This window comes from Wyeomyia smithii, chromosome 2 (genome assembly GCF_029784165.1).
Source record: "Wyeomyia smithii strain HCP4-BCI-WySm-NY-G18 chromosome 2, ASM2978416v1, whole genome shotgun sequence".
NCBI lineage: Eukaryota > Metazoa > Arthropoda > Insecta > Diptera > Culicidae > Wyeomyia > Wyeomyia smithii.
The window spans coordinates 78,339,527-78,367,489 of record NC_073695.1 but is presented as its reverse complement, the minus strand read 5'-3'; the positions used below and the strand labels follow the sequence as shown (position 1 = coordinate 78,367,489).

The 27,963-nt window shown below is 38.7% G+C and overlaps 3 protein-coding genes across 3 annotated transcripts; all 3 read right to left on the bottom strand.

Annotated features, from left to right (window-relative positions):
- Window positions 1–4,969: 4,969 nt before the first annotated feature.
- Window positions 4,970–5,666, bottom strand: LOC129725276 (uncharacterized). The gene is made up of 2 exons (XM_055680876.1): window positions 5,340–5,666; window positions 4,970–5,253 (listed from the first exon to the last, which is right to left on the bottom strand). The coding sequence occupies exons 1-2, from the start codon at window positions 5,585–5,587 to the stop codon at window positions 5,181–5,183; spliced, it is 321 nt and encodes a 106-aa protein (XP_055536851.1). The 5' UTR covers window positions 5,588–5,666; the 3' UTR covers window positions 4,970–5,180.
- Window positions 5,667–5,878: 212 nt separating this feature from the next.
- On the bottom strand, window positions 5,879–13,350 carry LOC129719704 (uncharacterized). Its single transcript, XM_055671099.1, has 5 exons — window positions 13,036–13,350; window positions 8,943–8,973; window positions 6,579–6,628; window positions 6,243–6,442; window positions 5,879–6,113 (listed from the first exon to the last, which is right to left on the bottom strand). Exons 1-5 carry the CDS (start codon window positions 13,348–13,350, stop codon window positions 5,879–5,881), a joined length of 831 nt encoding a protein of 276 aa, XP_055527074.1.
- A 369-nt stretch (window positions 13,351–13,719) lies between these two features.
- LOC129724909 (ninjurin-A-like) lies at window positions 13,720–26,704 on the bottom strand. Its single transcript, XM_055680188.1, has 3 exons — window positions 25,941–26,704; window positions 14,312–14,620; window positions 13,720–14,255 (listed from the first exon to the last, which is right to left on the bottom strand). Exons 1-3 carry the CDS (start codon window positions 26,160–26,162, stop codon window positions 13,881–13,883), a joined length of 906 nt encoding a protein of 301 aa, XP_055536163.1. The 5' UTR covers window positions 26,163–26,704; the 3' UTR covers window positions 13,720–13,880.
- Between the last annotated feature and the right edge of the window lie 1,259 nt (window positions 26,705–27,963).

The following is a 27,963-nucleotide window of genomic DNA, read 5'->3' as shown; positions in this document are numbered from 1 at the left end:
GGATACTTCACAGAACTAACTTTAGCTCATATCAACATCAGTTGATACTTTATAAGTTTAGTGGTTGTCAATCAGCTTTCGTCAAGTATCAGCGAGCGAGTATCAGCGTCCTATATAGCGCTAGTTTTGTGCGAGTTTGCAAACTACGGGACCTTAGCTGGTTACGTCGTCTGTAGTGGGTCCTGTTTGCAGCTGCAACTCGTCGTTTCACTTCACGGCTCATATCGTTGTCACATGTCACAAGCGCACCAAGATAAACAAATTCATTAAACACTACAAATCGTTCCTCATCTATCTCCACCTCAGCACCAACACCACGGGAACCCGCACGCTCCCTGCCAGCAATCATGTACTTTGTTTTGCCAGAGTTTATGCTGAGCCCAAACCACGCTGCTTCCGTCTTGAAAGGCCACCTCCACGGCCCTACGGTCGATACCAATGATATCAATGTCGTCAGCAAAACCAAGGAGCATGTTAGATTTTGTTATGATCGTACGGTTTCTTTGCACGTTTGCTCTTCGTACTGCACCTTCAAGGGCGATGTTGAACAGTACGTTAGAGAGCGCATCCCCCTGCTTCAGTCCATCTAACGTTACGAACGCGACTAATGTCTCGCCAGCTATCCGCACGGATGATTTCGATACCTCCAGCGTCATACGACTCAACTTAATTAGTTTCGTCGGGAAACTGAGTTCCAGCATGAACTGCCACAGCTCGTTTCTTTTCACTGAGACATATGCCGTCCTCAAATCCACAAACAGATAGTGAGTCTACTAGTTATACTCCCGGAACTTATCGAGGATCGGTTGGTAAACGGCTGGAGACGTGTAACTTGAGACCCTAATGTGGTCATTCACCTCTGTCCAGCAACTCCTATCCCAACCTCCACGAGGTGCCGACCGGAGTACGAGTAACCTTAGCGGAAATCAGGTAACCAACTCCCGGTGAAAACTTTGGTCGTATGCTGACTGGGAAGGAGATTCGTACCCGGCTGTCCCCATGTGGGGGCGGCGTACAACAGCGTCTGACCCTGAGCCGGCGGCTGATTGAAATGCTGTATCCCTCCAGCTACACCTAAGATGGCAGCCCTATCAGTAGGATGTAGGTATCGCGACCCTGACAACGTTTACAAGAATGTAAAGTATTTTAGAGTTATTGTTCCCAACATTTTTTTTTGAATTCTCTTTTCTCGAAAACGGCACTTTATGCCATTTTTATCTTCATTTCTCGATATCTCGTGTATAGTACAGCTAAGCAAAGCAAAGAAAAGCAAAGCCTTGGTGCTACATTCCGATTCGGAACTTGACCTTCTGTTTGTTATACACAGACTTCGCAACCGACTGGTGGTGTACAGGACACCAACCGCGGGGCTAGCGCTACGGTCCTACTGACACTAATAGTCTCTCTCGAGCCGAGACTAGAACCTACGACGACTGGCTTGTTGGGCCAGTATCGTACCTCGAGACCATCTGGGAGATATAGTACAGTACAGCTACAGTTATGAATTCCGAATTTCTTAGGTACAGTGTTTATTTTCTATTGAAAAAATAAAAAACAGATCGGCGATAATCATTTTTCCGTTTTTTGTCCGCTCAAAATCTCATGGTGCAGCAGCTCGTAATCTTACGATGGTAAAGAGGGGTTTTTCTTTTCTATGCAATGCATAGAAGTAAAAGAGAATAACTTACACAAGCCAATACTCCAATTGACACCGAAGTTTATGTCGGATTATTTTTTGATCTTTAATGTTTGTCTAGTGATCGACTATGCGTTATGCACTTGACAAGGACTTATTTTACGAATACAAATTGTCGTGTAGCTCCCAATTTAAAAAGCTAACTTTTACTTTGTTGAAAGGGCCTATAATGACAAACTGCTGAAAGATTGAATTCGTACACCTTATATCACCAAAAATTAATTCTATTGTTCGATACGGTGTTTTACTACTGGTTATGCACACATTTTGTTTCTCCAGTTTCAAAGTGATGCATTCTAAATTCACATATTATCACCAAAACGAATTGTTTGCGGAACCGACATTTGTGACAGGAGAGTAAAGACTCACAAAGTAGCAATTGTCTAGAATCTTAAGATGGAGCGTACTCCCGGCGCTTCCCATAACAAATTGAAAGTAAAATTACACACCCAGCTAGAACTGATGATTTTAAACTGATAAATCACCATTCTTCTGTCGGTACCGCTAATGGAAAAATCAAGTGACAATTGCTCCGCTCATCCACTAAGCAGAGTGATGTTCAGGGTACAACACTAGACGAGATAATTGAAATAGTGGGAAGCATTTTTTCACAGTTTGGTCATGATTAACTTTCTTGCGACTGGTTACCAGTGCAAGCTTTGATCTTTTGGCGACCCTTTTTCAATTATGTCTACAAATATTGCCACCGCCGCACAGTGGGACGAAATCAAAAATAGTAGGACATAGGTGTTTGTGACGAAACGCATGGTTTTAGCGTTTCGATGTCTCCTAGAAAGTTTTTTCAGTTTTATAAGTACTTTATTTTGACGGTAAATTTTTTTGATTAAGGGGGGTGTAAACCAAAATAAAAAAATTAACTTTTTTGTTTCTCGATGAACTTGGTAACTTGCTTCTGACATATTGTAGAACTAGCTATTGCGAGCAAGTTTGTAGAGCATTGGAGAATTCTATCTCTTAAACTGACAAATTTATAAGTTGTTAAAGTGAAGCACCACTTAAAATATGTTTTTGCGTGATAACGCTCTTATCTTAGTTTTGCCATTGTTCAAGTGTTCTACAAACTTCTAACTAAGATTAATTGTCATATTTTTTTAGAAGAAAGTGTATCGTTATCTCTTAATTTGGAGGAGTTATGTCTGTTTTTGCACTTTTATGACACACTTTTCAAGAGAACATATCTCGCGGAAAGGCAGATGTTGGCAGCTACTTTCAGCTTCATTTTATTTGGATATATATTTCCTCCAATTGTGTATATATATCGTACTGGAATCGAAGGGGATTGATAGTAATTTTTCGGAAATTAAGTTGCAACTTTTTTAAATTTTGATTATTTTTTAATCAACTTTTTTTAAAAATCGGACAATCAGTGCCCGTAAATGAGTAAGCCATTGACTTTTTATGATTTAACAGGTGCTCGGAAATTTTAGCGAAGTGTTGAAATGTGTAACTTTGAAAAATTGAAGATTTTGAAAAATTTAAAAAAAATAAAATTCATTACCTTTCCATTTCGCATTAGCGAATCTGACTTAAACCAGACGTCTAATAATTCGGGTTTTTTAAAATTACACATTCCAACACTTCGCTAAAATTTCCGAGCACCTGTTATATCATGAAACGTCCATGGCTTACTCATTTACGGGCACTGGTTGTCCGATTTAAAAAAAAAGTTGATTAAAAAATAATCAAATTTAAAAAGTTGCAACTTAATTTCCGAAAAAATTACTATCAATCCCCTTCAATTCCAGTACGATATATATATATACACAATTGGAGGAAATAAGTATCCAAATAAAATGAAGCTAAAAGTAGCTGCCAACATCTGCCTTTTCGCGAGATATGTTCTCTTGAAAAGTGTGTCATAAAAGTGCAAAAACAGACATAACTCCTCTTCTAGCAAAAAAATGACAATTAATCTTAGTTAGAAGTTTGTAGAACACTTGAACAATGGCAAAACTAAGATAAGAGCGTTATCACGCAAATACATATTTCAAGGGGGTGCTTTCTTTAACACCTTATAAATTTGTCAGTTTAAGAGATAGAATTCTCCAATGCTCTACAAACTTGCTCATAATAGCTAGTTCTACAATATGTCAGAAGCAAGTTACCAAGTTCATCGAGAAATAAAAAAGTTAATTTTTTTATTTTGGTTTACACCCCGCTTGATCAAAAAAATTTACCGTCAAAATAAAGTACTCATAAAACTGAGAAACTTTCTAGGAGACATCGAAACGCTAAAACTATGCGTTTCGTCACAAACACCAATGTCCTACTATTTTTGATTTCGTCCCACTGTGCGCCGCCGGCAATGAAGTCCTATCATTTCCACAGTAATTCCATTGCAATCTCTTTTTTAGAACTTCAAACGCGATTAAAGCTTCTGATAGCAGAAAAATCCCACAGAGTTCTATCAAGAATAAATGATTCGCTCGAATTCATGCTTTATTTTGCTAGGGTAATCGGCTTTACTCATTTCACCGTTGCTAAGAGGCTTTTTCTGCCAGAGATGCAATATTTCGCAGAATTTAAACAAAACGAAGTTAAGCAAGCTGTTTTGATTTCGTTAGAAGATTTGATAGCCATCTACTCACTCATTATGACAAATTGGTTCACGCCAAAGATGTGTCTCGTGGACTACCGTTATTTTCTTGAGCTTAAATCCATGTTTCTTTTCAGTTCAGTTCGAACCAGTTTCAATGTCAACAGCGCCGAATTCGAGCACTAAATTTCGTAACTATCGGTGCCCGCCCCTGTGATGAATTGAAAATGAGTTTTCCGTGGATATAGTTTTCGATTGTTCGCCGCTGTTGGAGATCAAATCGAAGGTAAATTAATGATAAATGTTTTTTTTTTCGGCTGAAGGAGCAGCCACGGCTGGCAGACGTCCCTCTGTAATTCTCGTCCGTGTCTTTAAATTTCATTCCGTTACCTTCAGATTGCCTGCGTTTTGAAATGTCGGAGGAAAAATCGGAAAGTTAAAATTTGTCTGGTAAGGCCTGGTTTTCTGTATCAAATTTTTAAGTGGCTCTTGTATTTTTTTTAAATCACTTACATTTTTTTAAAGATTATATTTATTTTCGGTTTTCGCACATATAATGATTCGTTGTTTGGAAATAATATCTTGAAAATTTCATTTCGATCTAAATGTCATTATTATCAATGCGAGAATGTCAATTAGGTTGATTTTTTTAATATAATTGCGTCACATAGGGAGGTTTTCTTCTGCGCTCATGAAATCGCTAATAATTTGGTCGATTTTGTTCGATCGATGTATATTCAAAGATTCAGTAAACCGGATGAGCAAGATTTTTCAAATGTTCAATACAGTTCATAGATCGAAGTGTTTCGGATGTTTATTTAAAACGGAAGCAGTAGTAATTGTTGTCGAATTTCCATCAACGCCAGACTTGTCCTATTCTGTGCGACTGTAGTTTTATCTTCCGCGCGTAAAGCGGACCAATTACAGTCATCGTGTGTGAACTTGCGGTAGCGAACAGATCAGAGCACTAGTAAAGGCTAGAAATCCCAACCAGAAGAAGCTAAACGGCGAACACAAAAAAGAGACACAAATTAATTCAATCTCTCTCAGAAGGGAAGTTTAGTTTTTTAAATACAACAAACCAACCTATTAGAGTTAAGTACAGCCAGCCACATTTGCAGAGCGGCCTTGGTCATGGAGAACCAGAAATAGAAGGCGATTTGCAGAACCATAACGACGTAGGAGGCAACCTTCTTAGCATGAGGTAAATAATACTTCCATCCGGTAGGGGCGATAGCTTCTTCCGTATCATGCTGATCTAACTCGGTGCCCTCCAGCAGTCGTCGGATATACTGAACATGGGGACAGTCGCGAGCGGAACAGGAACAATTCATTTGGATATGGTGCACTTGAGATTTGGATTTAACAGGTTCGAATTTTTTATTTACAATTTTGCATTAATAACTACCGGTTGACAGCCAACTGCGGCTACTAGGATTAATCTGAGAAGTTCAAATTTTGAAAACACAACTGAGTGAGTGAGATCTTAAACGTCCAAAAATTCATGTGCTGCGCGCTGGTTCACGCATAATTTAATTCATTCGACGAGATTTAGAGATATTTAATCAACAAACGACGAACGCCTTCCATCCAGCGCTCTCGGCAAATGCGGAACTCCTCGGTGCTCATATTCCATCACCACCGCTAGTAAAATTATCGGAAATGGTTCCGTGCGTGTCTATATCCGGTATGTGAATCGTGGCATTCCCTGACGTGAGATCCGCGGAGTAAGGCCCGGAGTTTGATCCGTTGAACGTCGAGATAAATACGTTGACGAGTGTGATCAAAAACACGCCGATCACGGACAAGTCGTTGATACGATCAGCAGATTGCATCTCTCGCTTCTTTCTTATGTTAAACCTGCGCAGAAAGAAAAAACAATGCGTTGGCTCACTGTTTTGCGGTCGCCCGAGACGATTTTAAATTTAGATACAATTAATAGAGCAATTTGCAAGCGGATTATTGCACACTCTTCGTGGCCACTAATACCTGCTGTTGTAGATCAGTGCGAGGCCAACAATTAACTGCATCACTAAACTTGTGATGATTAGGGCAATACTTGTGTAGAAATACGGATGTCTCTGGCCGATGTCTATCACGTAGCGGAGTTGGTTGGTGTTTGCCGATACCAAGGCCAGATCCATCATACCCTGAGCGATTGATTTCTTCTGAACAAAGTTAGAGAGCTCCTGAAATGGATTCCGTTTATTATGCTGCAGGTTAGTTTCAATTGTATCGTATTAGCTAATCTAATTGCTACAATATTATAAAACTATTTTTAATTGAAACTTTTAAAACCAATGAAATATAAAATATCAGTCTTACCGTGTTCTGTACATCTTGCCGGTTCGGTGAATTGACAATCGGTATTGGACCTTAAAAACAGAACAGTTTATACTCAATCAGAAAGACAAAACGAAAAATTACCCGAAGCTGTTAGTATGTTATAAGAAAAACCTTTCAGGTTGAGTTTTCAATTTGACATAAAATTATAATTAAATTATTAAATTATTAAAAACAACCACAAATTTCAGGATGTTGACGTATACAAATAATTACCACAATTATCAAATACCAAACCCTGGAGTGCAGCGGTTCAAGACTATCTTAGTAATAACGTTTTAAAAAATGAACTTTTTCATCATAGTACCTGCTAAAGATGTGATCTACGCGCTTCAGTGTCTTCAGCAACGTTGCTTGTTTATAGTTTCTAAAACTTAGCTGAACATACCCAAGTAACGACGAACCCGGCGAGCAATTACTCTACGGGCTTTTGACACACTACTGTATTCACTAGGGGGCACCAGAATTCACAGGAATGGTTAAAATACTATAATCTTTCTAGGGCAACTGTTTTGAGCATTAGGGTAATCAATTGGACAAAATAAAGATCCCGTCGCTGTAGGTTACAAGTTGCAGTCATCTTGTCCTTTAATACACCCGAGCACTGCCGGTACCCGGATAACTGTCCCATAATGAAAAACAACAACAAAAAAACATGGATGGAATTGATTTTACGTTATATAACTTGAAAAAAAAAGACAAAATGGGACAAAATATGCGGGTACATTTGAAAAGTACTCGCATATTTTGTCCCATCACATATAAATTCAACCAGCAACCGGCAGCATCATTGGCAACGTAGATTGTACTAAAGAAAAACAACATTAGTCTAGTTAATTAAAAGACATACTTCTACATGTCTGAAATAATCCGATATACACTAATCTGGAGCAAAATTTTATTTTGGACCACTATGCAGTGGGACTGTAAAGCGGGTACTTTCAATATGGGACAAAAACAACTTGGTATTTTTTCCATGTTTTTCCATTCAAAAGTATTAATTATAATTTTTTTTTCCAGAAAATATGATAACAATTAAGTCGATTCCCGGTGATAACTCAAAAGTGACCAAAATCAGTATGGGACAGTTATGCGGGTACCGGCAGAGCAATGATTTTTTTTTTTTTTTCAATCAACGTTTATTTGACACGGCACAATACAAGTTAATGTTTTACGGAGCCAATTATATCTAGAATTTTACTTCATAAAGTATCTTAAAAACTAAAAACAAATTTTTTATCCTCGCTGCCGACTACGAGTTGAAATTAAATCTAAGATTAAAACTAAAATTAAACGCGTTTTAAAACTGGTGATTTGTTGTTGGGGCGTCATGATGTTTTTCAAACAGCCAAAAACAATGAGCAGCTTATTTGTTATGTTCTGCTAAACCAAGACACGAACTGGAAAATGGACTTTTTCGGGCTAGTTGCTGGTATCGTGCGGGATCTAGTTGCTGGTTCTGGATCGGGAGTCCAAACGTGTACTTGCGGTTAAGTTGGATGTAGACGGAAAGGAGTGGGGCTAGACTGGTGCATGGATGGATTTCAGGAAAATGTATATGGAGGACATGTAGGGAAGGTCAAGGCTCGCCAAGACATCACGAACAGAAACAGCCGGCTGTCTACCCTCGGCCTGCAGGGAAGCTATTAATTTAGACCTGGCGCCACGGTGTTCAGGGCAAGACCAAACCACATGCTCTATGTCGTGATAACCTTCACCACAGGCACAGATACCACCTTCCCCGAGCCCAATACGACGGAGATGCGCGTCAAATTCATAGTGATTGGACATGAGCCGAGACATCATACAAATGAAGTCTCGACCTACATCCAATCCCTTGAACCACGGGTTCGTCGATACCTTGGGGATAATGGAATGTAACCACCTTCCCAGTTCCCCCTTGGTCCAAGAATTTTGCCAACTGATGATCGTATTCTGACGTACAATTGCGAAAAATTCATTAAAGACAATTGGTCTTTCATAAATTTCACCGTTTGCTGCGCCCACCTTAGCCAAAGAGTCCGCTTTCTCATTGCCCGGTATCGAGCAGTGAGAAGGGACCCACGCTAAGGTAATCTGAAACGATTTTTCGGATAAAGCACTCAGATGTTTCCGTATTTTCCCCAGGAAATACGGAGGGTCAGAGCAATGATAAACAAGTAACAAAACGGTAATTCGAGCAAGTGTGTTTCGCCTTTGGATATACAACGCGCGTTACACTTACCGACATGTAGAATAGATAATAATGTCGAACAGTTTTGTAAGTTATTGTCCGTTTTCAAGCTGCGCGCGAAGTAGTTGCTGATAGGAAAGAGAATTTGAAATTTCTCGGTTTTGATGTCTCACCTGGTAAAGCGGGGGCTGTAGGCTTCTCTGGCTGAAAAGAATCAGAAATTTTTCGTATGTATTTATAAATAACGAACAAATCTACATTTTAGACTCCCATCAAACCGCTCAAGTCTATAAACCATAGTCATTGATACTAAAGATGTAGATTAAATTTAAACACTTAGTGGAGATTCCAATATACGACGACTGACTTGTTAGGTCTACGTCACACTACAAGCCTAATGATATATTGGATAACTGCAAACAGATAACTGCATTTTTTTGTATGAAACCTAAGTCGTCAGATTAAATTGGTTACAGAGAACAGTCATACCTGTAGAAGGTCTCAATCTGTGTAAAAAATGCGTGCAAAATTGCTAAAATTAAGTCGCAAGAACACTCGAAATGTAAGAATCGCGGTTCCCATAGTCTTATTACTATATTGCACTCATCTAACTAACATGAATATCTGTAATAATTTTTTAGATTTCTTACCGAAAAAGATAGTAACACAGTGCAACAAAAAATGACTTGTTTCTATAATTTTTTGTGTGTTTTGATGCAAAACAAAATTTCCCCGAGTTTGAGCATATTTTAACGTAAAGGGCAACAATGGCGCCATTTTGAATTTTTGAGAAATCGGAAATTTTCGATGTTTTTTTGACGCCATTTTGTTTTAAGACCAAATATCAAAATTCTAAGAGTTTGTCCACATATTAGCATCTTACCCATCTTTTAAAAAAATACTACAAGGTATACAGCCCTAGGGGTTGTATGAAATGGTGACGTAGGACTAAATATATAATATATGCTAAACTAAATATTATTATATGCTGCGCTAAACTGTTCATAGGTAACACTACCGTTTATTTTTGATAGTCGTTATTTTAAAACTAACGATGCATGAATACATGAAAATTTTACACTAGTAGTAGTTGCGAAAATTCTCTTAACTCTTATCTTCAAGCATCTATAGTTCTGAAAAGAACCGATTCCATAATATTCAGTTAGAAATTCGTGCTACAGAACGCTGATAATCGCACCATGAATATTTTTTTGGCCGCGCATAAAATTTGCTCTCCGCTGTGCCCTCCAGTAGCTGTGCTAGCAAAATATCCTGCATCGAACGATGGTAACTGTTGCTGCCGTATGCAAAATAAAGGTGTAACATAGTTCCGCAGTGCCTGGAAGTTGACTCGCATGCAGCTCTCGTTTCTCAATGTCGCGTACCTTTAACAGCTGCACTGCTCTCGCCTTTGTGTAACAAACTAAACTGAAGCTGAATTTTCTACACGCAGTCTTTTGTATCGAGTTCAGCGTAGATTTTTACCATAAAGGCGTGGCCACGTAGCTTATAGAAAGAAAGAGAAACAAACCAACACATCTTCAATACTACTGAGTGATTTTCATAAGCATCAAAAGAAAGTTTTTGCTTTCCCGATGCGAAAATCACGCTGGTTCTTAGATTAACTGATTTTCGTTGCTGATATTTGACTGATAACGGTGTTCGAGTGAACACAAACAAACAATTAAACCGGAAAATCACTTGATTTAGCAGTGAAAATTCTTGAAATGAGGGTTATATCTTGTAACAAACTATTCACAGGTAACACTACCGTTTATCTTTGGTGCGTCCTGGTCGTTATACATTTTACACTAGTAGTAGTTGTGAAAATTCTCATAACTCTTATCTTCATCATCTAATAGTTCTGAAAAGAACCGATTTCATAATCTTTAGCTCGAAATGTAGCTACAGAATGCTGATGATCACACCACCACCGGTAGCATCGATTTTTTAGTTGGCCGCGTAAAAAATTTGCTCTCCGCTGTGCCCTCCAGCAACTGTGCCAGCAAAATATCCTGCAGCGTACGATGGTTATTGTTGCTGCCGTATGCAAAATAAAGGTAACATGCTCCGCGATGCCTGGAAGTTGACTCGTATGCAGCTCTCGTTTCTCAATGTCGCAAAGCTTAACAGCTGCACCGCACTCGCTATTGTGGAACAAACTAAACTGAAGCTGAATTTTCCACACGCAGTCTTTTGCATCGAGTTCAGCGTAGATTTTACCATTAAGGCGTGGCTACGTAGCTTATAGAAAGAAAGAGAAACAAACCAATACATCTTCAATACTACTGAGTGATTTTCATAAGCATCAAAAGAAAGTTTTTGCTTTCCCGATGCGAAAATCACTCTGGTTCCTAGATTAACTAATTTTCGTTGCTGATATTTGACTGATAACGGTGTTCGAGTGAACACAAACAAACAATTAAACCGGAAAATCACTCAATTTAGCAGTGAAAATTCATGAAATGAGGGTTATGTCTTGTGATAAACTATTCATAGGCAACACTACCGTTTATCTTTGGTGCGCCCTGGTCGTTATTGTAAAAATGATTATTGAGAAATAGATGGACATTTCACACTAGGAGTAGTTGTGAAAATTCTCGTAACTCTATCTTCAAGCATTTATAGTTCTAAAAAGAACCGATTCGATAATCTTCAGCTCGAAATGTATGCTATAGAATGCTGATAATCACACCACCACCGGTAGCATCGATTATTTTGTTGGCCGCGTATACAATTTACTCTCCGCTGTGCCCTCCAGCAGCTGTGCCAGCAAAATATTCTGCAGCGTACAATGGTAACTGTTGCTGCCGTTTGCAGAATACAGGTAACATGCTCCGCGGTGCCTGGAAGTTGACTCGTATGCAGCTCTCGTTTCTCAATGTCGCAAAGCTTAACAGCTGCACCGCACTCGCTATTGTGGAACAAACTAAACTGAAGCTGAATTTTCCACACGCAGTCTTTTGTATCGAGTTCAGCGTAGATTTTTACCATTAAGGCGTGGCCACGCAGCTTAGACAAAGACAAACAAACCAAAACACTTTGTTGAGTCAAAATATGTAAGCAGTGGAATTTATTTCGTCCATGTTATTGTTATCTGTGCTTGGGAAGCAAGCCAAGAACAAGGGAAATGTATGGGAAAGCTTGACCTTGGAACTTTTCACCTTTTTCCACCATTAAGCAGTAAAGCAACAATGTTGAACATAATATCAAAAAATTGTTACACATTTTATCTATCCACCGACATATAAATGACTAAGATGCATTAAGTCGTTCGCTTGCTATAACCGTTTGAAATCTGACGCAACATTTGCCAGTTTCATTTTCATTTTCACAAAGTGTAATCTAGTATAGAAAACAAAGACGTAGTCCTACGTCAAAAAACAGATCTTGAATCGGACAAAAACTGAGCTCAAAACGGTGATTCTAAGAAACCGGTTTTGGCATGGTTTTAGTATATTTCACAATAATATCGAGTATGTATGAGCATAAATGGTTATGCGCTAATATCTAAAAGTGGTAGTCAATTTATATCTTATATCGAGTAAAAAAGTCTTAGGAATCGATTGGTTGGTGTCTGATCGACGTAAAATGTCAGCAACATATCAATTTTGCCCCAGTTCCCCTACAATACTAAAATAGGTTCTCTCGACGTTAGATTAACTTATTTGAAATCTGTTCAATGCGATACTCAAAGATACAATAACAATTTGTCTTTACATGATCTTCCCCCTTTTGCGAAGAGGGGGTTGCATTTTTGGCCAGGACCTGTCAAAACATAAAAATCTCGCTTCAGCTATGAGACAGAATCATCGCGTCTTCGATAATGTTAAATGCGACCCCCTCCCCGCAAAAAGGAGAGGATTATGTGAAGACAAATTGCACTTAAACTCTTGATATTACATTAAACATTTTTCAAATAAGTTAATTTAACGTCGAGATAAACCTTTTTAAGTATTGTAGGGAAATTGGGGCAAAATCGACATGTTGCTGACATTTTACGTCGATAAAACAAAATGGCGTCAAAAAAACATCGAAAATTTCCGATTTCTCAAAAATTCAAAATGGCGCCATTGGTGCCCCTCAAGTTGAAATATGTTCAAACTCTGGGAAATTCATTTTCACATCAAACTTCATCAAATCATGCATTGAAGCAAAAAAATTGTTGCACTGTGTAATCTTGTACGCGAGTTCATTATCAAAAGTATGTTTTAAGGTTGACAGTGTCAAGAAGATATTTTTATTTTAACAAAATTAGACTCTTACCGGTTGAGTTAGCATCCAACCAATTTTAGGTCGCTGGGCAACGTTTTCTGTTGAACCCTTGCAGCTGTCGAATTCATCATCAATTTCATCCAACTCCACCACAGAATGGTATCGTACTAGCTCTCTAGAACTGTTAGAATCCATTTCAACCGATTTACTAATCAATTCTGAACCTCCTACTCCGTTCAACAAGTTTTGACCTGCGAAGTTTCTCGCGTTAGCTTTGTATTCGCGGTTATATTCACTTAGATTCTGAAGCAATCTCTCGTTTGCTAAATCTAAAAATTCTTCTCGTGTGTATTTTTTATTTTCCATTTTCGCTGATTCGAAGGAAATCGAATACCTTATCGATTTTTCCTCCGATCACCAGGTTGTATGACGAACGAATTTTTGATTAATACTGACGAACGCTGCTTGATTTTTTAGTTACGCTAATTTTTGGTCTTTCCGTTGTGTCTGTTATCAACCTGTTAATCTCTACGTAGGTACGCTTGACCGGTTGTGCATTGATATGGGACAAGGATTGTTAACCAAAGGTAAACACAAATTCGTCACTAATCCGCTGGCAGACTGATTAGGGTTTGACGGGAGAAGCGATTGGAGGGGAAGAGGAATTTCTAATTTGTGAATCTGGTTAGCTAAAAGTCTGCGCATGTGTCATCAAGTAGCGCGAAAACGATAATGTTTAATACATCGATTTAATAATAGTACTTTATTGCATGATAATTAGCTTAAACTGGGTATTAAAATCAAGTGAAGTAAAAAAGTGCCTGGTAAATGCAATGTCCTAAGTGAAATACTTTCCGTACAATTGATGATACTGCCACAATATTTGACTGAGATTCTTACACTGTTTTGGGTGGTTCAGCAACGCCAAAAGCCGAAATAAGCACATTTACCAGCGTTATGAGAAATATTCCAATCGTCACCATGTTATTAATTCGATCTGCTTTGCAGAATTGATCCTCATTGTAAATATTACATCGACTATTCCAAATGAGCCCAATTCCGACGGCCACTTGACAGATTATGCTAGTGGAAATGGATACAAGACTGAAGTAAAAGAAGGGATGACGGGAGTACGACTCCAGCACGTATCGCAACTGGTTGGCATTAGCCGAGAGTAGTGCCAAATCCATCATTCCCTGGGCGAGATTTTTCTTCTGCTGATACACGTTTACGTCCGGAATAACCCGGGTACCGGTTGTTGTTGTGATAACCTAAAACAAATCGAATGATAAGAATATGTTTCATTAATATTATTGTTTCATTTCACCTGTCCATCGGGTCCATATCCCGGTGGAAATGGAAAGGGTTGCGGATTAATATCTCTGCGACCAGGCACCACTGCGGTTTGTCTGCCTTCACCGTCCAGTTCCAGGAAACCATCATCAATCCCCCGACTGCTGTTCGGTCCGTTTCGTCTGAAAGTGCGCCGGTCATCGTCCGGTCCATCGTCATCTATTTCGGGGCCAGCCAGTGGCGGCTGTTGTCGTGGCAAACGCCCCTCATCAAGAGGCAGCAGAGGAATCGCATCGTTCCGTGCGGAATCCGCATCACGTCGAACCCGACGGTTGGGTGATCTCTGGAAGGGCAATAAAAACGATCGATTATTATGTGGGAATTGTTGGACAACATAACAATGGCTCTACCGGAGTACGTTGGATCGTATGTGATGATAAAAGTTTTTTTTGTGTTGTTTTTTTGTAATAAAACATGTATGATCGTGGTTGGGTTGGATAGTTAGTGTTCTATAAAATCAATACACAATGTATCTTTCTCGTCAATTATATTGATTTAAAAAACATCAACTGAACTAGTCAACTGTTGCTTAGGATTATGCATTAATTTTGTGACTGCCTATTTCCATGTTGAATGACGGTTTTTTAATTTTTTTTTTAATTTGTTTCCAACTTGTAGTTACCTATTTAGATAGTGACATAAGATCATCACACTATAATAATGATTAAAGGAACACGTAAACGGGGTGTTAGGAGCAAACATACTGTTCTGTGGTTCTGGTTACGTATTCCTTTAGTTATTGTCGTTTCCAATTTAATTAAACTTTACCCCGCAATACGAAGTGATTGTTTGAAATGCTATTTTTGGTTAGAATGTATAAAGGACAACTGCGTATATAAATCTATGATTTAAACTTACAACTTTTTATTTGAGAAGCGTGTCGTGATGTTGTAAAGTTGTGTCTAACAAACCATATTAATCGAACAAGCTTTTTTCATATCAAAAGGAATTTCTCGCTTCGCAACTTTCACATAGAAAATTTTAATTCATTTTGTTTTTCTTGTAATTTCAAAAGAACTGCTCATTTCTATGCTTATAGCTAATGGTGTTACACTTACTTCTCAATAGACTTATGAAAGTGCGTCAAAACAGCAATGCGCGATCATGACCGGTCTGTTTCATTGCGTCTGTTGGCGATGACATAACAGGAAAGACAGTAGAGTCTGTAAGGTTGTTTAACCTTTTCAACAAAGTAATCTCCGATACATAAATGTATATATAAGTGTCTCCAATATGCGTAACAATTAGCACATTAGTTGTTTTGGCATGATTATCGCATAATAAAATTTCCAAACACAAGAGTAGCACCTATTTGCCTGATATGTTTTCTGATACGGCGCACTTATTTTCTTCATTTATTGAAAACGTAGGCGTAAATCCACCCACAGTAACACTTAGCAATTTGCTTTCGGTTGTATGTTTCGATATCTGATAAATGACAAGTTCTGTTTCTGAATAATGCAGTTTCAGCAATTTTTACCAGTAAAAACACAATCTTCATGCCTTCGTTCGACTTTTTTGATGTAGATTTCAAAATTTATGCTTTTGTACGCTGATTGTGGTAATCATATTTCACTTTATTTAGTGTAACATCATAAAGATATAGCCTGATGAACAAAAGTTTTCCAATACACTCGGTTCCTGACCACGTTTCTCCCATACCGCGGGCATCAAATGCTTCCCAAGTGTTGTGCCACTTGGTCTTGCTCGCTGCGTTCCTCTTCGTCGTGTACTAACCAGATTTCCAGCGAACGCCAGTTTTGCAGAGTAGTTATCCGGCATTTCTACAACAAGCGTACCCGTTCGGCTTCGACAAGATACTGGGTTCGCCAGTGAATTGATCGAACCCGTGATTCACTCATACAGCGTCCTTCTGCACGCTGCCGAAAATGTTTTTTAGCACCCGTCGTTCGAAAACTCTGAGTCCTTCTCTAGCAGTGTCCACTCCTCGTTCCCGTAGAGCACAATCAATCTTCAAAGCGCTTTGTACAGGACACACTTTGTACGAGGGCTAAGTCTGTTTGATCGCAGATGCTTGTGAAGCCCATGACAGGCACGACTTTCGTAGATAATACGCCTCCGCATCTCATGGCTGATACCATATCCATTACCAGTCAGCCGAGGTAGACAAATTCCTTGACTACCTCTACACATCCATCGGCAAAGCAGATAACTTGACTGGAATGGTTGAAAATCGTGCCCCGCTCGTCCCCTAATACCTTCTTGCGCACCTTGCAAGAAAGACCATCACTTTTCGAAGTCTCCTGCAAGATGCGAATGAGCCGGATAATCGACTCGAAATCCTTACATAGCACTGGTTTCTATCCATCGTAGTCTTAATCAGTCTGGCTTGCTTCCCAAGAAAGCGGTTCACGTGCATAGTGTTTTCCGACCAATTGTGTCATATGCAGTTCACGGCACTTTTTGAGGATCTGTCGCCATGTGAAGATCTAGTCCGTTGTTGGCCGACCTTCTACGAAACCAGTTTGATAACATTCAACGACTTCATTTACTTGTGGCAAAAGACGTTGGAAGATGACTTGGGGAAGCACTTTGTAGACGGCATTCAGGATGGTGATCGCATCATAGTTCTCACAGTCCAGTTTGTCGTCTTTTTGTAGATATGACTTATAACCCCATCCTCTCATTCCTCCGGCAGCTGTTTGGCATCCCAAATCTTAACAATCAGTCGATGCAGGATCTCTGCAAACCCATCTGAGCCTATCTTGAAAAGCTTCGTTCCGACACCATCTTTGCCGGCCGATTTGTTGTTCTTCAACCGTTTGAAGGCTTGCTTAACTTCGTCTAGACATGACAGAAAACAGCAAAACTAACTTTTTTTGGAGAAAAAGTCCCGCCAGGAAGAGGAGTAGTTCACGGAACTAGAACAGCTGAATCATTCTCATGAGACGCAAAAGTTATACCAGAAACTCACCGCATCCCGCACAGGCTTTGTGTCGCCAGCCGCAATGCACTTAGATAAGGAAGTATTCTGATGAACGATCGTGAGGTGACCGCATGCAACGAGAAGAGCGAAGTCGAAGCAGCAGAAGACGGAGTCGTGCCCCATGTTCTGACGATTAAATCGCTGTAACATTAGTACCCGCGCAGCCAATACCTTTCGACACTCATCATCGAACCACGCATTCCGTCGGTTGCACTCCGCATGCCCCAGGAGGTTCTCCGCTACGCTGTTGATGCTTCAACAGTCCTCGAGAGGATTTACAACCAACTCGCCCTCTCCCGGCAGCGATGCTTCGAGCGAATGCACATAGTTTTTAGTGTCGTCCATTTGCCTCGCACGAGATTATACCGTGGCGGGTGCCGGCACCGAGTGTTGTTCACGGCGCTACGATGCCTATAAAAAAAGTTATGTCCTTCAAACTGATTGAATTTATGACGAACGGCTCACCATTGAACTTTTCCAGCAACACTGCTGCAGTTTGCTGCTGTTGCAAATTCAACCATGTGATGAGAATTGATAGAGAAATTCAACAGTGAGCAGTTCGTCAGACATTCAATCAGTTTGGGACGAATAAATTTTTCTACAGGTATCGTAGCGCCTTTCGATCTCCAGAAGAGTTTTTTCCATGAAAATTTCCTACAAATATCATGTATCGATTTGGAATCTCTCTTACCGGTTGCTAATTCGATGTACGGTCATGAACACATTAGTAATTGAAAATTTCGAGAGGTTGGTCGACTTTCAATCCCAAACCAGATTTATGACTTTATATTTTGACTACATGGCTCAAGATATTATTCCTTCTTCATACGTTCCCTTCAATGTCGCACCTTTAGATACTTCTAACAATGCTATATTCTTCGACACCACCATGAAAGAAGACATTATTGGTATCCCGGATCAATTGCGTCCACAAGAGATCCCTAAGATTTTTTCAAATAAGTTTAAACATGTGAGTTGTGATAAAATGTTTTATACTGACGGATCTAATCTAGATGAGTCCACTGGCTTCGGTGTTTTCCACGAAAATTTTACCGCCTCCTACAAACTCGATGCTCCTGCTTCCGTGTACGTCGCAGAACTCGCTGCTATTCAGTACTCTCTTGGAGTCATCGAAACCCTGCCCATAGACAACTACTTCATCTTCACAGATAGTCTCAGTGCCATTGAGGCCCTGCGATCGATGAAGTCGGTAAAGCACTCCCCGTATTTCCTGGGGAAAATACGGCGGTTTTTTAGTGCTTTAACAGATAAAAATTATCAGGTTACCTTAGCGTGGGTACCTTATCATTGTTCCATTCCGGGCAATGAAAAGGCTGACTCTTTAGCTAAGGTGGGTGCCATTGATGGCGATATTTATGTAAGACCAATTGCTTATGATGAATTTTATAGCATTTTGCGTAAGAGAACACTCAACAGTTGGCAATCATCATGGAACTCAGATGAACTGGGACGGTGGCTACATTCCATTTTTCCTAAGGTATCGACGAAAGCATGGTTCAAGGGGTTGGATGTAGGTCGGGACTTCATTCGCGTGATGTCCAGACTTATGTCCAATCATTACACGTTAAGCAGGTATTAGACGAAGCAAACATTTGCTATTTTTGGTACGAATTTTATTTGCACAAAATAAAATCCGTACCAAAAATAGCAAATATTTGCTTCGTGTAATACCCGCTTTAAACACGCACCTCTTTTTTATAGGGCTTGTAGACAGTAATCACTGCGTTTGTGGCGATGGCTACCATGACATCGAGCATGTTGTTTGGTCGTGTGCCGCATTCTGTGATGTTAGGTCCGAGCTTATAGATTCCCTTCGGGCCCGAGGAAAACAACCGAACGTTCCCGTTAGAGACATTCTGGGGAGCGGTGATCTTCAGTACATGACACAACTGTACTGTTATTTGAAAAAGACTGACATTAAAATTTAATATTCTTTTGTCTATTTGTCATAATACCCGCATACGACACTGGAGACACGAACACGAAGAGCCTACATTTATGTTTGAAAAACAAAAAGAACACCAGTCGAAACACAAATAGATCGTACATCCTAGTTAGTTTTAGGCAAGAATTGTATCTCCCCTCCTTTCACCTTAATCCCCCACTAGCTCGTAGTCGGCCCTGAGAATTAAAAAAAGTGCCTCCCTCCTTTTCCCGCTAATCTAGAATTAATAAAAAGTGTACTTGGCTCAGTTAAACATAAAATTGTATCGTGCCGTGTCAAATAAACCATATTTAACAATAACAATCATGTATCGATATATTTAGAAGCCAACTGGACATCTCTAGAGAATAAACTTTGAAAAAGTGGATTTTCCCACATAAAATCGTATGAAAACTTTAAAAATCGGGCACAAAAATATAGTTCCACCGATCGATCTGAAAAGTTACACAGTTGTTATAGGACCCATCAGAAACACGAAAAGTGCACGGGAGCTAACATGCGTAGAATGCAACCTTATCATCTTTAATGCTTCTGAGGTGAGGGCTGTGCATGCTGAACCGGCCTTTCATCATCATCCGGCACATTCGGCGAGTGATCGGCCGCAACCGAATCCCCCACTTCTGCATTATACCCATCACGATAAAAGTAGTTGCTGCAGCTCTGGTAGCTTGTATGACTATCCCGGAACATACGTTTCATAGAATCTTTCCAATACAACTCCTGCAGCGCTACGATGTCGAACTTGCATATGTTCTGAGCTTTCAACCCGTTTTCGTCAGCATACTATCAGATTTATTATTTCATTTTCACAACTAATTATATATTTTTAAGGGGCCATCCACATACCACGTGGACAGATTTTTAACGATTTCGACTCCCCCCTCCCCTCCGTGGACAACTGCCCATATAAATTCTAAAAAAATTGTATGGACCGTGGACATTACCCAACCTTACCCAGACATTCTCCTAGAGGAGGTATAGCAATCACTTGCAAAACCGAAAGTATAAAAGTGCTCCAAAGGGCCGAATGGCATATATCACTCGACTCAGCTCGACGAGCTGAGCATTTTCTGTATGTGTGTGTATGTGCCGATTTTTATTCTCCCTCATTTTTCTCAGAGATGGCTGGACTGATTCTCATGAAATTAATTGCTAATGCAAGGTCTTGTTGTCCCATAAGACCCTATTCAATTTTATTGTAATCGGATTTATAGTTTAGAGGTTATGTATCTAAATGTAAAAATCATGAAACATCATTATCTCGCAAACTACACGACCGATTTGAACAAAATTGGTTTCAAATGAACGGGCTATCCAGAAAACCCTTAACTTTTGAATTTTATGAAGATTGAACTTGTTCAAAAGTTATGAAAAGAAACGTGTTCTGGAGACTGTTTCATCTCACTCATGTTTCTCATAGATGGCTGGACCGATTTTCATAAAATCAGTGTCAAATGGAAGGCCTAGTTGCCCCATAAAACCCTATTGATTTGTTTTGCAATCGGATTATTACTTTGCCTGTTATGTATAAAAATGTGAAATCCAGCTATGAAAAGGAACATATTCCTACTACTCCTAGACTACTTGGACTCACTCACTTTTCTCAGAGATGGCTGACCCGATTTCCACAAAATTAGTGTCAAATGAAAGGTCTAGCTGCCTCATAACACCCTATTGAATTTTACTGTAATCGAACTGTAACTTCGTCTGTATTCTGTATGTCTGTGAATTGTGAAAATCACCAATCTTCATTATCTCAGAAACTACACAACCGATTTGATCAATATTATTATCAGATGAGCGGGCTTGTTAAGGGTTAACTGATAAATTATGATTCAACACGTGGTTTCAAATTTTGGCTGCCCTATACATTCACATTCCATTTGATTATAATTGAACTTAAGCAACAGTTATGCATTAAATTGTTTATAATTTAACGAAAGTCTATTATCTCAAAGATTACATGACTTATGTGAACATAACTAGTGTCATACGAACGAATCATCTCTCAAGCTTCAAATAACAAACATCAAAACAATTTGAAAAGTGGCTCAAAAGTTATGGAAAAAAAAAGAAATTCAAAGACTATTGAAAACTATACCTGCTTTGATCGATATATGTCGCCTCAACATAATTTAAATGTGGTATCGTACTATTTGAACGTTACGAATGCATTGATCCCTTGCGATGTGTTTGAAATCTGCAAATGCACGACGAATCGGCCATAGGATATGATCAAAGTCAAATAACAAATCGATTAAAATGATTGGTTTTATCGAAATGACAACATCCTTGACTTTTGGCTTCTGTACATCGCCCCAATTCTGAATATATTCATATTGGGTGGTATTCGGTCATTTTCAGCAGATTTTCTGGCATTAATCTGACACCGGAAATACCCATATTGGGAGGTATTCAATTATTTTGGTTGTTTTCCAGAAACTAAAAGTGGTCCTCCTTAAATTCAAAATGGTGTCCAGGGTCATTGTTTGGTTTCTATGCATCTTCTCGATTACGGAAATATCCATATTGAGTATTATTCGGTCATTTTCGACTGTTTCCTAGAAGTTGGAGTTGTTAGCTCCTTGCATCATTCTGGTTCCAGAGATACTCATATTGGATAGTATTTGTTTGTTTTAGGCTGTTTTTAACAAACCGATAGTCGCCATCTTGGATTTCAAAATGGTATTTAAGATAATTTCTGGCCTCTGAGTGTCATTTTGGTTGAAGAAACACCCATATTAGGTGTTTTTCGATCATTTTCGGCTGTTTCCCAGGAACCGTAAGTCGCCAACCGAGAATCTAAAATGTGGTTTGTGGTCGATTTCAGTTGCTGTGTATCATTCTAGATCCGGAGATACTCATGTTAGACGGAAATCGGCCATTTTTGGCTTTTTCCAGAAACCAGAAGTTGCCTTCCTACAATTAATAATAGTGTCTGAGGTCAATTTTAAGTATCTTGCAACATTCTGGCTCCGGAGATACTCTTATTGGGTGGTATTTGTTCACTTTGGGCTGTTTTTCAGAAACCGAAAGTCGTCATTTTGGACTTTAAAATTGTATGTGAAATCAATTTCTGTCATCTGGGCGTAATTTTAGTTCCGAAAACATTCATATTGAATGGTATTTGGTCATTCCCGGCTGTTTGCCAGACACCGGAAGTCACCATCTTAAAATCCAAGATTGTGTCTGTGATAAATTTTTAGCTTCTGTCCATCTTTCTGGTTCCGGAGATACTCATATTCAATGGGTATCGTTCAATTCGGGCCGTTTTCCAGAAACCGGAAGTTGCCATCTTACAATCCAAAATGTTGCCTGAGGTCGATTATGGAACATACATATTTGTTACCACTAAAAACATTTAACTGCCAAATTTGGTACCATTTAGTTGATTAGTTTTCGAGATGTGCAGAAATTTGTGTTTCATTTGTATGGACATATTTGTTACCCCTTAAAACATCCACATGCCAAATTCGGTTCCATTTGCTTGGTTTGTTCTTGAGCTGTGCAGAAATTTATGTTTCATTTGTATGGGACCCCTCTCTTCCAAAAGAGGGAGGGGTCTCAAACTATCATAGGAACCTTTATCGGCATCAAAAACCCCTGCATACAATTTTTAACGTCGATCGGTTTGGTAGTTTTCGAGCCTATATGGATCAGACAGGTATATAGACAGATAGGACTGCATTTTTATATGTATAGATTACAACATCAATATTTTAGAACCGTAAACTGGGGTGACTTTGATCACTTTTTTGATTGTATCTCAATTATTTTCAGAATATACTGAAAACAATATTATTCGACATTTTTAAAATAAGTACTGGCATGCATTGAAAAAGATTCAGTCACTACTTCAAAAGTTTAGCAACATTTTTGCAGTTTTTTGATTATGCTCTAAAAATTTTACACCAATTATCATTCCGGGGTGACTTTGATCACTTCATTAATTCGATGAATTTGGAGTAACGCTTTGCTACTTTCACTAAATTAAACAGCCTAAAACGACTTAAACGAGTTCATAAATATGGAAAGCAATTTGGGGGCCATTCACATTCTACGTGAACAGTTTATGTTGGCGAATGTCCAAGATTCATACAAAATTTTTAGTATATATATGAATGATTATCCACTGAGAGGGAAGGTGGTCTAAAATCATCAAAAACCAGTCCACGTGAAATATGACTTATGCAATTGTCCAAATTTGCATGTTACTTCACGTCTTGGGTTTTTGTTAAGAAGAAATATGTAATACGCTGTGGAGATTATTGGGACTCAACATTGCCTTCGAGGAAAAACTTGCAAAAATAACGATGAAATGCATTGTTATAATATTTGTTCATCTTAAGTACTAATCTGGGAACAAAATAAAAAAACTTTACGTATTGCAACTTGTTGTTTTGAATCTGCTTGAACCGATTGTTTGTATGCAACAAAAATCGCCAAAAATACACTTTATTTTCAATTAATATTTTATAATTTAAAACACTGTTAAAATAGCAGGTAATTCATGAGTAGTGGCAGTGCAGACATATATCCACACAATCAGTGTAGATTACGACAAATCCCAAGCACTACGAGCGCTTTTTTACCACATTTTCAAAAAAGGGGTACAGTGATCAAAGTCACCCCGGTGATCAAAGTCACCCAGTTTACGGAACCTAAAGAGTGAATATGCATTCATTGGATTAAAGCATTCATGTAAATCTATTTAAACAAATAAAAGTTTGAATGAGAAAGGCTGGGTCTGACCGCTAGGTGGATTGATTTAGGTTTTTTTGACGTAGGACTACGTCCAACCGCACTATATTGAGATACATTCTACAGAAACTAAAGCCAAGGTGTAACGTTGGAATGAAAGATTTCAAACGGTAATACTGATGTAACCAAATGATGGATTTCAATAATCAATATGTCGTTGGATTGATAAAATGATGAACAATTTTGTGATTCCTCAGTTATCATTATCGTTTCATTGTTGAACAGTGAAAATTTCATAAAAGTTTCGAGGTCGAATTTTCACGAACAATGTACCAATCACATGCGAGCACGCCTGGCACAGACTTCATGAGTAGATTCCAACTGCTGTGCTGTGTACCTGCTGTGATATCCTGTAAATAATGAATGAATTCAATGTGACAATTCTTGTTGCATCCCGCAGTGGCGGTATAAAGATAAACCGAATTCATTTCATCTTGATATTAGAGTTCCCACATTTGTATTTGTATTTTTCAATTAATTTTTTTACATGGTTAAAAGAATAAAAAAAAACTAAAAAAATGTGATCAAACATAATCGCTCGTTTTCGGCACATGTGTGCCAAAATCGAACGGTGCCAAAAGTAAAACGAGCTCAAATCAAACAGAGCCTCAAAAGGATATATGAAACTATTGTAGTCCTACGTCAACTATGCGGTCGTGTCTTGGATACTACCTTCCTACTTTTTTTGAAATGAAAATCAAAAGACCTGAAAAGTTCAGGAAACGTAATAAATCTTGCAAGTATCAATTATTTATCTGCTAAACAACCAAGAACTTTTCGTGGTGACTTTATAACTGAATCAGTTGTTTTCCTTCGAAAAACGCATTTTTACAAGATAATGCTATTCTCACAGCATACATGAAACTAGCGGACAAACTGCGGTGAATGTTTACTTTCACATATTCCGACGACAAATATTTCTATCGTAATTTTTGAAGCGGACTGGACTAGTTTAATAACTATCCAACATCATCCAGTAAACGATTCGTCATTACCGAAATTCGTTATTTGTATTAGACATGTTGCCTCGGTTATTTTGTAAAGAATAAATCCGATATCCAATTGTATATTTCAAGGTCAATCCCAAGTTGGTGCTGTTGTGTCGACACCTTATAATCATTTGCCTTTGCCTGCAGCATCATTATCTGGAACCTATTTTTGGTCCACCATCGTTTGGGCACTGAATATTAAATCATCATCTTCAGTACGGTTGGTAGCTTTGGCGGTATGAGTTAGCAGTTCCTCGCGTGTAGATTTACTTTAACGCGTGCATGTGTATTTTGCGTTGGCAATGATTTTTGACTCTTGCCATTGAATCGAAACTTTCTACTGCAGATAGAGCTGCAACAGCCAAAAATTGAGGTTTACCGCGTTATGTGTGTTTACGTTTACTCTTTTGTCGATTCGATTGGGTTTGCAATAGCAACCGAGAAGGTTTGAATCTAAGTTTTGAGAAAGTTTTGCAAAGTTAACCTTCCTACCACTGAAATAGCGGATGAAAATTGAGATGCAATGATTTTCTAAGCATTTTCTCTCTGTCGGTTTACCTATTGTTTGAGAAATGTAGTTTCCACAAATCAATTTCGTCATACCTGAAATACTCGCTCTCTTCATGAGCTTCAGAAACTGCTCCAACAGCTAACTAATTCAGACTATTGTACCTAAAAACATGTCGTTTGCCCGCAATTATAGACCCATATTTTAAAAACATCGATTCTCATGCTTATTAACATACCGTGCCGAACCCGCTTACAAATAATTATTCACAGGTCGTTGCATTTTTCGGTTTCGGTTCGCAGAATTGCTCTGCCCGTTCTAAAAAATTGCATTTCGTTTCGCAGACATGTGCACCTATATCGCGGCATAACTTGTCATGACAATCGCGTGACGATTGGTTGCTTTCAGTAATGCACTAGAAGGGAAACTTACGCTGCCAGATCTGCTGCGGCTTCCTCCTCCCGTTGAATCGGGATTCAGTTGTCGACCTCTGCTGTCGGCTTTCTCCCTTGGCGGTCGACCGTCATCTTTAGGTTGGTTTATCGCATCCGGAACAATCGGAATGATTGGATCTCTCGGGGTCTCCTCAGGATTATCGATGTTAATTTCAACATGTTTGTTATCAGTATCTGTTGTAGTGGACATGTTTGACATTGATTGACTACTGTTTTATTTGTTTTCGAACGGGAAACAAGTTCTCAAGTCTCAACTCAACATTACATCACTTCAACGCGGGTTGATGACAAATTCCTCTGAACCGGTTTCTTCGTGCTTCTTCGAAGTCGGCAATTTACTAATTAATATTGAGCGACAAAACTTAATCACTTTTCAGGTCACCTCAGATGATTGTTGTATATGATGAATCTTCAATTAAACTGGGAACTCCATAATATTGCACACATCAGTAAACTGCGAATGCACGAACGCACCTAATGATCGCGAGCGTTGATCTACGCGTTGCTTCCGTTCAAAGCAATGATCAAAATACAAATAAAATCGCTGACGCTACAAACTCTCCTGTTTATTATATTCTGTGCAGATGTCTTGATTGCATGAATTACTACTACAGCATACTATAGGCGGTCGGTTTAGTGTAGGGGTGAATATAGCAGAAACCTGTTAGACTGCTTACAATGGTTCGCCGAAGTTTGGTAAAAATCTTGAATTTATGTTTCATTTTTGAATTTTTATTTCGTTTCGTTGGAGCTTTTTGGAATGATTTATCAGATTTTTCAAAAATGTAATATACTTCATAGCTTGCCTTTTAATTAGTAACAACTGATTCTGCACTTTACTAAACCATCTTCTTGAAATATTTTCAACTTTTTGTGTTCAGCTGTTGTTTTTTTTTTTTTGAATCGGCCTACAATTCATGTTTTGCTACTCTCGCAGGTTCAAATTATCAATGTTGCTTGTTTATGTGTGTATTTTGAAGCCGTATAGAAGCAACAGCACGTAATTTCCTCCACTATAGTTTTGTGTTCATTCCATGCGGGTGGTGTGGTGAACACAAATGTGGCTTTCAGTGAAAATCATCAATAAAGGAATTTAAAATTTAAATATTGTGTATTACAGTTTTGGGTTTTGTTTTTGATCTTATTGCAATGATGATTTTTTGCTGTGCGAAATATTATAAAACCGTCCAATGCAGAAAATTTAATAAACCCTTTCCGCTTCGGAAGTTATACTACTGTCATACAGCAGTTCAAATCAACTAGTCACATCCAGGTTTTCATTTTTGTTTGGGGTTTTCCGCGGTAAGCTTGGCTGCGCGTGTGTGCATGAACACCAACATGTTCATTTTCAGCGCACTATTTTTATTGTTATTGTTTTCTTACAATCAACAGTCAGTTGGTTGCTGCTGTGGAGTTAGTCGCCGAAGTATATGGTAAAGATAGCCCGTGCCATGTTGGGGAAGGCATTCATATGTTGTAAAGTCATTTTCAGGCATTCATATTTTTGTAAAGTCAATCATAAAATTTTCTTTGGGACTTACCACCATGACCGTATGCTGTAAGACCTGACTTTGTACACCTAGTGAAACATGAAAGTACCGCCGGTGGTACGACGTCGATTGATGAGTAATCGCTTCAGTTTGCATAAAGCACTACGGGGACAGGTTTTTTAGCTTTTATTTATATATAGGTTTAGGGAAATAGCTGATTCAAAGAATACCCCGCTTCTTTCTTCACTTGTTGTTACAAGTGATCAAGTACAAATTATGACGACTTTTGTCGGTTGGCTGGACTTGGTTGGTGACAGTTTTTGAAATATGCCATGAACCTATGAATAGAGTTGATCTCACAACCTATCATTTTATATTAAAAAGTAATTCACCGTCTTCAATGCAACTTTTATACCCTTCTCTGAGTCTTATTTTTCATTAATCATTATTGGAAATTAATGATTTATTCTCGCAATTTGGCGCATTAAATAGTAAATAATTTATTTCCTT

What these genes read in the sequence shown, in the direction of transcription:
- LOC129719704 (XM_055671099.1), bottom strand. Translation starts at nt 13,350, where the DNA reads ATGGAAAATAAAAAATACACACGAGAAGAATTTTTAGATTTAGCAAAC. An exon ending in GGCAAGATGTACAGAACACG is followed by an intron (nt 6,443 to 6,578) that starts GTAAGACTGATA and finishes AATCCATTTCAG; the next exon opens with GAGCTCTCTAACTTTGTTCA. An exon ending in GCACTGATCTACAACAGCAG is followed by an intron (nt 6,114 to 6,242) that starts GTATTAGTGGCC and finishes CTTTCTGCGCAG; the next exon opens with GTTTAACATAAGAAAGAAGC.
- LOC129724909 (XM_055680188.1), bottom strand. Translation starts at nt 26,162, where the DNA reads ATGTCAAACATGTCCACTACAACAGATACTGATAACAAACATGTTGAA. An exon ending in GCCGCAGCAGATCTGGCAGC is followed by an intron (nt 14,621 to 25,940) that starts GTAAGTTTCCCT and finishes TTGCCCTTCCAG; the next exon opens with AGATCACCCAACCGTCGGGT. An exon ending in GATATGGACCCGATGGACAG is followed by an intron (nt 14,256 to 14,311) that starts GTGAAATGAAAC and finishes GATTTGTTTTAG; the next exon opens with GTTATCACAACAACAACCGG.
- LOC129725276 (XM_055680876.1), bottom strand. Translation starts at nt 5,587, where the DNA reads ATGAATTGTTCCTGTTCCGCTCGCGACTGTCCCCATGTTCAGTATATC. An exon ending in GCTGTACTTAACTCTAATAG is followed by an intron (nt 5,254 to 5,339) that starts GTTGGTTTGTTG and finishes TTCGCCGTTTAG; the next exon opens with CTTCTTCTGGTTGGGATTTC.